The 10,043-nt window shown below is 29.8% G+C and overlaps 1 protein-coding gene across 1 annotated transcript in view; it reads right to left on the bottom strand.

Annotated features, from left to right (window-relative positions):
* Positions 1 to 4,560: 4,560 nt before the first annotated feature.
* Jeb (jelly belly) overlaps positions 4,561 to 10,043 on the bottom strand; it is an 89,832-nt gene continuing 84,349 nt past the window's right edge. The window contains exons 3-4 of the mRNA XM_026642850.2: positions 7,456 to 7,616; positions 4,561 to 5,832 (exon numbers count right to left, since the gene is read on the bottom strand). Of these exons, the coding sequence (XP_026498635.1) occupies positions 5,773 to 5,832; positions 7,456 to 7,616 (221 nt within the window). The 3' untranslated portion in view covers positions 4,561 to 5,772. The remainder of the gene's footprint in view (positions 5,833 to 7,455; positions 7,617 to 10,043) is intronic.

The following is a 10,043-nucleotide window of genomic DNA, read 5'->3' as shown; positions in this document are numbered from 1 at the left end:
GTTGCAATCTAATCGTCGCCGTTCCGTTAGCATCTATTTTGCTTTGGTTTTTCTTACATACATAATAAACATAATCAGCCTGTAAATTTCCCACTGCTGGGTTAAGGCCTCCTCTCCCGTTGAGGAGAAGGTATGGAGCATATTCCACCACGCTGCTCCAATGCGGGTTGGTGGAATACACATGTGGCAGAATTTCGTTGAAATTAGCCACATGCAGGTTTCCTCACGATGTTTTCCTTCACCGCCGAGCACGAGATGAATTATAAACAAATTAAGCACATGTAAATTCAGTGGTGCTTGCCTGGGTTTGAACCCGAAATCATCGGTTAAGATGCACGCGTTCTAACCACTGGGCCATCTCGGCTATTTTTCTTAGCATATATTAAATAGGTATTTGGAACATTTAAATGTCTGAATTTTGTAATTACCTGTCGTAACCAGATACTTATTGAGCTATGAATTTTATGATTGTAATAGTAACTTTAGTGTAATTTTATGAAAGTAATTGTAATGCTTCCTTAATATATACACTCTATCTTCAGACGGAATATACCTACCTAATACTAGTCCGGTTTTTTTCTATTCACTAAAAGTAAGCAATAACTGCTGATTAGTTATTACGATAACAATCATTAAAATAATATTATAGTATAACTTTATAAATCGAAATATTTATGGACTTAAAAGTTCCACATCTTAGTTTATGTCCGCTTCTAGAGCTCCCTCAGTTCCCATAGAATTTCTGTTGAATCTGTCTGTCCATCTGGCTTACACTATTTTCTCCGTATATACTGAAAGAAAATCACTGAAATTTTATACAAATATTTGTTTTATATTCTAAACCTACATAATAGGAATTATTACAATTATTACAATTATTAGGAATGTCCTAATACCTTAGATATAAAATTACCAATTTTTTGAGACTTAATCTTCCTTTCTGAAAATCTCTTGAGCCATCAGCCATCATCATCTTAACTTATTTGCCTATAACATGATGGGAACGCAACAGATAACAATGAACGTTTAGTTTTGGTCAAATTAAAAAAAATAACTTTGATCAGCGAACAGACATAATTTCAATAAATATATTTGTTATTTTAATTATCAATAATATTCCTAATTTAGGACTATACTTTTAATATTTTATTATTTGACAAACTAGACAGCAAATAAATAATTAGTTCTACAAATCAACGACTAAGATGTTTAAAAGCTTTAAATTAATTTAATAAACTCAATTAAATGTATTGAGATTAGATTAGACTCATATCCATTGGAAGGGAATTTAAAATATTATTTTGTTTCATGCAAGTATTTACAACTAATTTGAGGTTTTTGTTGACTATGTATATAAATGAAAAGTTTAATGAAAGTAAAGTTAAATATATATAGCAAATGACATACTTTATTTGTTGTAATTTTGCTTTTACTTTCATTTTTACAAAAGATGAAATTAGTTTTAGTAGAATTTATTTATACTTTTAAAGTGATTTTTAAACGTGATGTACAATACTACTATATAATAATAACTACTCTACTCAAAGTTACCTATATTACGTAGCCGGGTATTATGAGTAGGTACCTAGTTAGATATTCGTTTAAAGATGATTATCCCTAGAGTTGGCTATGTTCTTTTATCGTAGCAAAATTTAAAGCATTTTGAAAATAAAACTAGTTTACAAAATAAGATTATTGATACAGAAGATGTGTGTAATATCATTTACAAAAGGAAAAAGAGAAAACACATATCATCTGGCTGAGGCATTTATTAACATTTATTTTTATTTTTCGATTTTTTTATCTTAATACAACATATATAGTAATTAACAATACATAATAAATAGTCCAAAAGTATATTACGCCTACAAAATAGCGTAGTCGTTATAAGATAAACGCCACGTGAGTTGCTTACATATTCTACGATTGTAAAGGCAACTCATCAATGACACTGTTGAAAGTTATAGATAGGAATGTTCTCCAAGAGTATAGTAAATCATGTGTTTACGCTTACGGAACATGAGTGTGACGTAGACTGGAATGATTTCGGTGAGGACATTAGGTTTTAATTAAACATAGACAGACCGACTATTTTTCACGGAGGCGAGTCAAGCGAGTAGCCCGAGTGAAAAATTTCAGAAAATTTAAAGATAGTGCTTTACAAATTCAATTATCAATCTGTAGAAGTTTAAATGGTCTCAAAATTTCAGCATATTTTTCTTAAGTTTGTGTGGTCATCACTGTAACATTTATTGTTTGTCTTTTGGCAAACATAACATTATGAGAAAATATATGTAAATCTCTATCTAGTGGTAATCAAACGTATATAAGTATCTACAAAAATAGTTGCCCTTTTTAAACAGTGTTATTGAAAACAGCTGATGAAATCATACAATTGTTTCAGTTGAAAATAGCATATACGTTTGCATACATCAATGTGTAAATCTGTTATGCGTAATCTATTTGAAAATAAAAAGGTTAACAACTACAAGTGTGTCTAAAAATATGGTATTTCAACAATAAAGTTCATTGATTTGCAAGTTCTTTAAAGTTGTCTTAATTGAGCGTAGAGATTTTAGTAAGATACCTTTGACAAGGTGTTTGAAAATGTTATAAGAATATTTATTTAACACGTTATTCAAACCGAGATTGACTAATGAGCATTTTGATATTTAAAAATTACTTGCGGCTATTTTAAATTCTCAAAAGCAAGCGTATAAGTACGTACAGTACAGCATATTTTTTGTCTGTGCGTACTGCATTTTGTGCTTGCATTACATTCACAAGTTGAAACATTATTTAGACAAATACTTATAATAAAGCTAGGCGAAGACTTCACAGAATTACGCTTAAGTTAAAACACAAAAAGCTAACCATTGAGACTTCATTTAAAAGAAAGTAAATAATGCTGTATCGATTTGTATTATGTTACTATCTTAAATAGATAAAATTGACAAAAAATTGCTAAACGTTTCTAAATCATTTTTTTAAATATAAACTTAACAGATATGGCTTTTTAATAGAAAGTGGTAAAAGTATAGTTAAATTGAGAAAACGACATCCAATGTTAAACAGCTTTTAAATGGCTGTCCGCAAGCCTAAATATTAACACGTTTAGCCCGTATTTCATACAGACCCGCACGAATGTATCATGTTACACGTATATAAATTAATAATCACATTGATAGGTGTATTTTAGTCTATACTTGAGATCATGACTTGCACCTTAACCTATAATATTAAAAATATCACAATAAATTGCTGTGCACATACGAAACAGGCAAATTTTGAGTGCAATTACATTAATATATTTAATAGCATTAATTTTATTCCTAATAAATCATACACATTTAGGAAACAAGATTAAAGTGATTTATGTCATACTATTCATTAAACATAATTGAACAATGTGTTGCCGAATAGTCTCATAAATTAAAACATAAAGAAGTAAATAATCTTGTGTATGCTGTTTCCACAATATTTTAATCGGCTAGTTAACTTTTTGTTAAAGTGTATACTTAATTGACACATTATATCATGCATAGATTATTCAATGGCGAATATAATAACATTATGTAAAATTATTTATAACTTATCAACAATGTTGGTATTGTAAAGTAAATATAGTTTTTATGAACTATATTTACTATAAAATAAAATCATGAATCTAATTGATGTAAAATAAATAATAATATAATAGAATATATTATTTTCCTTTTATTACATTATGCATGATAAATATTTTGTGATACATCAAAACATACATAGCATTATTTACATACAAAATAAACAGCTTGAGATTTTTTTAATGGATTATGAGTTTAAATACCGCAGAGACTGATGGCTCAAGAACTTTCGTTCTATCAGACTGCTACGGTATTTATTTGATTCTTAATTAACTGTTAATATGTATCTATTATTTTTTGAGGAATTTTATATATTTAAGGAAAACTAAACGGTATATGATGTTTTGATGTGCCTCCTTAATCACAAAAATATTTATCATTACTGTACTAAGGTTTGCATCGGTTATCGGTTTAAAATTTATTACTGTAATAATAATTTATCTTAATTTTTATCCTAAAATTGATTATTTAATTTCTTACATACTAAAAAGATAATATATTATTTCAAATAAGATATCAATCTAATCTACTCACAAAAATATGGTGCAAATACATCGTACGATCTACCACGAGTTATTTGTGCAATAGATTATATAATATTAATTATAATAATAGAATGACTCTATGCTGACATAATTAATACTACATTATATTCAACAATATCTTATAAGTAAATCCATAATATTATGCATATTTATGTGTATAATATATTTTCTACACATTTTGCTTTAAAACTATCAATATAGATAACATTTAATATATTTGACATAAATTGAATAATATTTTTAGGTTCTTTAAATATCTTTAGGATGCAAACATTAGTGCTGACATTATAATTTTGACATTTGTAATATTTTACTATAGTTCGAAATAAAATTAACTTATTGTGTAACAGATTTTATTTATATAAGTACGTTTAAATATACTAAAAAAAATTATTAAGTTATAAAATAAATAAATCATTTATTAAATTCGCCATTGAATTTTATCGTTTAATGCACATGCAGTAATTGTTTAAATTCAATTATTTTATAAATCTTAAAACATAAATGCGTTGTTTGAGAATTGCAAAATATAAAATAATTTTATATCGCAAATTTCTGAACGTAAGTACAAATAAGAAGTAATACTAAAGACTCGATATAATAACTCAGACTTCTTCGGCAAATTATTCTAAGGAGATCTTTCAGTCATAGCTTTTTATGCTAATTATTTGAAATTCTACATAATTTATAAATACACACATAAATACATAAAACAATGGATAATTTATTGAATTTATAGGATTATTTAAATATATTATTAGCTGCCTGAATGAAGTCGCTTCGTTTCAAAGGTTTGTTTTCACATATTTTCATGATACTAACATATTATATAATATGACAAAATGAAAATAAGTCTTGCATTCGGTGACTGCTCACAAAAGTATTTTAGTATTGAAAACAGTCACCGTTTTCGAAAAATAGGCCGAATAATTGTAACACAAATATTTCATTAGGTTTAGCTATATACACATATTTACCGATCTCTTATTTACTTTACAACCCTCATAATAAGGAATTAAATAACTTAATATAGAATAAATAGATTGAGTGAATAAATACTTTAACGATAGATACATAATAACATTTATTTTTCGTCAAATGAAGAATTATAATTTCTAAAATATTTATTTATGTATATTATGTAAGTTCTACCGACTAACAATGTCGACTACCAGTCTCACATTTTAGTTTAATAAGTGCTAGAAGGTACGAAATGAGAAATAAATCAGCTGCAGAGAGATTATTAGGACGTAACCAGGTCGCATTACTAGCTTACTCTCGATGACATGTTATTCGTACATTCCGCGCTCACGCATTACAACGGTTCCTATCGTTTTCAGTTTCGGATCAGTCCGCTGACGGAATCCTTACACTACACTTTAAGTGGTTATGTTTTTGTCAGATTGCACCACTACTTGATATGTTTCATTACGCTCATCGCATTTCCTAGTTAATATGACTGGTTGCGTCCAAATACTTCTAATGGGAATTCACTGAACGCGGTTGCACATTTCCGATTAATTGTCAGTCTATTTGTGCAGCGCCGTTGGAATGTATTAAGGTCAGCTCTGCAGGTTCAGGGTCCGGTAGGGGTGCTTCACTTAACGGCCGCGCGCCCACCGCAGGAGCGCGTCGGCCAGAACATCTAGGTGGGCTTTTGTCTGAAAATTGGTGACATAATATTAATAAAAATAAGTACATAGGTACATTTATGAAAAAATGATCTTTTTATGCTATGAAGATGACCCAATAGATTTCAATAAATAAACCGTATTAAATTTCTATAGTCTCAATCTAGATTCAAATACTTATTCTGAGTCTTTACCTACTGTTTTCGTGATCATTAGTTAAATCTTTTATAGATACAGATGTGGCTCAATGGCTTTGTAAAGTTAGATTCAGCTTAATCAAAATCGTAAAACAAAAAACTTATTATTATGTTATTTTTTTTACATATAATAATTATCTTTTATAATTTAGAAGTTGTAGGTTCTTTTTTTATTGTATACGAGCAAATGGGCCACCTGATGGTAAGTGGTCATCACCGCCCATAGACAATGGCGCTATAAGAAATATTACCATTCCTTACATTACTAATGCGTCACCAACCTTGGGAACAAAGATGTTATGTCCCTTGTGCCTGTACACTGGCTCACTCACCCTGCAAACCGGAACACAAAAATACTGAGTACTGTTTTTTCGCGGTAGAATATCTAATGATTGGGTGGTACCTACGCAGACGGGCTTGCACAAAGCACTACCACCAAGTAAAACCGAAAAACGTACCAATTGTTATTTAGTCACTCACTTTTTTATGTTATGTGTGTCTGACTATGATGTTTATTAAACAACAATTATTGTATTCACAGATTGTCAAGATTAGACCATCGAGGCTAGACTAGTGAACACAATTTTTTTTACGGTTTTTGGTCATAAGTTTATATAGGAACGTTTGGGTAAAATATTGTGACGCAAAAAGGCATCACTTCCGTGTTATAAATCAGACGCGCTTGAATGTTTTTTTTTCAATCTATTGATCGAGATATGAAGGCTTAAAACCAATTTTCGTTACGCCTATTGTACACTCCAATAGGATTATCAGTTATTCAATTAATTTGAAAAAGGCCTGCGCCTCCATTCAAGTTTAACTTCAATTTAATTTCTTCTTAATTATTATAATCAACTCATGATATAATACTTTGCTTACTAATGGTAAATGGTAATTTGCTTATAAATGGCTTTGAGTTGATTTGAAAAGAAAGTACTTTATCGTGAGTTGCGAATTCTAGAATCAAAGCAGTTAGCCTGCGCTAATGTAAGTTTAAGCACAACTGCGAATTTGAGCATTAACACTGAATCTAATCTAAAATTTCTAGATAAAGGATCGAAAGTATAATCTCATATTAATTTTTACGTCCAACACTAATTAGTTTTTACATCTCAATAACATAGTCAATTTTGACAAATAAATTTTGAACTGATATCGTTTATGTTATCAGAAACAAGCTGTAAACCTTCGTACGGGCAAATCATCTCCCGTTTAAGGTTAATGCTTATTCTAACTCGCTGTTCCATAATGCGTTGGTAGACATATGGTTGATGCAGATATGGTTTCTTTGAGGACGAGTAAAATTATAAGTACAAGTTAAGCGCGTGATAACTCAGTGGTGCTTAGGCCGATTGGAATCAATAAAAAGCCATTTTAGATCCATCTGTTCTGTTCAATGGGCCTTGTTTATTGATACTTTTGATGGATACTTGAAGAGACAGGCTAAGTTACTTACCGTTTTATAAAACATGCACGCTTGTCGATCCTCATCTTCACCGTTAGGACAGTCGATGAACCCGTCGCAAAGTACGTGATCATCGATACAGCGATAGCGACCCTGCCTGTCCGGAGTTGGACAAGCAAATCGTTCCATTCCGTCAGCCGCTGGCGGACATTCTGGAAAGAAAACAAAACTATATATATTATCCATTTCTTATTCTTTTTACTTATATCCATTGATCTTGGATACTGATATTTTTTTATTTTGCTTTCTTTAGGAAACTACAAGACTAATATTTTTGCATCTGCGGAAAGAATACGGTCTGCTCAATGTACATGAAATCTATCTCTGCATCTCGTTATCATTCAAAATAACACTCTTATTTCCAATTTGTCTATACGTCTGCTTTCGGAGCTTTTAGATTTATTAGGTTAACTATGTTTCCTTACTTTTTCTCTCTCTTTCTCGTATCTTATTTTAAAATTATTTTAAGCGGCAGAATTACTATTCTGTTCGAAAACAAACATTAACTAATATCAGTTTCTACCTTCAGATAACCAGCATCTTCAGCAATTCTCTCGATGATATCATGCAACTATGGAAACGTTTTACTTTGGCCTGCAGTTGCAGATTGCTTACAAGGCGGACTGGTAACTTGGTACGACTTAAAGCGTTTGAATAGCGTTTTAACAAAACTTCGAGATATAAATGTGAGCTTAATGTTCAACAAAGATGTTAAGTAACTCATTTCGTTCAGAGTCTTATTAACTCCACTATATTAGCATGGCCAATGTTTTTGCTACCGTTGTTTGTTCTTGTGATATTATTATTTTAAGTAGAAAACCGTGTTTTTCAAATAAAAATCTGCACGCACTGGCTAAAGTTTATCTAGCCAGAGGGCATAATATAGAAGGATTAAAACAAATTTCAACTCTCCTGTATATAATTTCGAATTCAGATATAACTCCGCAACTACTGGGTTATAATTGTGTCAAGATAATACCTAAAATTACAATAGCGTATTGAAATATTTTAAAACATGATTTTTAAAGAGTTTTAATATAGCCATATGTATGTATATTGAAATAACATAACTATTTTTAAACTAACATATATGCGCACGGCTACGACCACATGTTTTTTGAAAGACTTCCGCCGAATCGATACACAGTGCTCGATTCTAGAAATTCCTTTTTAAAAATTATACGGTTCTTTGCCAAAGAGTTATGGCTAATGATATGTTAATCAGTTTCTCCTTTCATGAGTATACATATATAGATGCAATCAGGACTGCGTCATGTGACACGTGTAAAAAGTTTAGACGACAAATTTTAATTGAGTTTGTGAACTTATCGCACATCGTTTTATAGCATCATGAGTCATGACCCTTGTACAAAGTAATTAACCAATGGTTATTAATATTGGTAGTAATAGATTAAATAGATTTAATCATTTCCAAGTGTGTAATATAAAGGACTTGTGTATATTGTTTATAAAATAAAATCGCTTTCAAACCCTTCTTTTGAGTGTATTGAAGTGTAAATTGCTTAATTTAAAAGAAGGTAACGGAGAATGACATTAAGTATTTCAAAATAAGTGGCAAATAAAAATAATACTTAAATACGTCTACGATTTTCAACTTGTGTTGTCTTTGTATTTTTCATTTTCATATTTCAGTTTCAGACGTGGCGTCGTTTAGCACACCGCATTGCTTTTTAATTTTCAACATTTTAGTACAATGTAAACACTTATCAAAGAAGACTTGCATTGTATAGACTGTAGTTACATACATTTTTATCCAATGTTATGCAAGTAAAACAAAACAAATAAAACAACATAAGAAAATGTGTAGATACATTTTGGATTTGAAGATAAAATGAAAGCATAATAATATATTATTACAATAATCTCAATAAGGTTTTATATATACATATTTTAATTTACTCTACTCATTTTTAATTTAATTTAATTTAATATAAGAAAGCAGATGGTAGTATTTACTTATCAGATGATAACTTATAAGTAGATGTAAAGGGCAGGCGGCTTTGTATAAAATCTTACCACCAGTGAAATTATTATGCTTATGAATGAATTTTATTTGATTTATCTTTTTAATTTGTGTCTAGTAATTCAGATACCTAATCAGAAATGTCTTAATAATTCCTACGATAAGAGATATAAAAACCTCGTTTATCTTTTTAACTTGGGAGATGAAGTTATTTATAACTTGCCGTGTATATGTTATCCCACCGGAAAACACTGCAACGTTTTACTTACAAACAGAATGATAAACAATGACAAAGTTTCATATAAAGTTTTATCCCCAATTTTACCTCTTTAAGGGATGAATTTTCGTAAGCGCTTTAACGACTAAGCTTTAATCATAAGCGCAAGCTTAAATACCGTGTGACATATGTCAAAAATTAATAAAATACGATATTCGATACAACCTTTCATCCCTAATATGACCTTATTGGGTAATAAAAACGCTGTAACAGCTGTTTTTTACATGATAAACAAAACATTTTACCGATTTCCATATTTCTAACATAAAAAATAAAGAACCTCTGAATTAAAATTCATCCCCAAATTCATCCTTTCAC

Source organism: Vanessa tameamea, chromosome 11 (genome assembly GCF_037043105.1).
Source record: "Vanessa tameamea isolate UH-Manoa-2023 chromosome 11, ilVanTame1 primary haplotype, whole genome shotgun sequence".
Classification (NCBI taxonomy): Eukaryota; Metazoa; Arthropoda; class Insecta; order Lepidoptera; family Nymphalidae; genus Vanessa; species Vanessa tameamea.
Note: the sequence above shows the minus strand (reverse complement) of the source record. Positions and strands in the feature narration are given on the sequence as shown.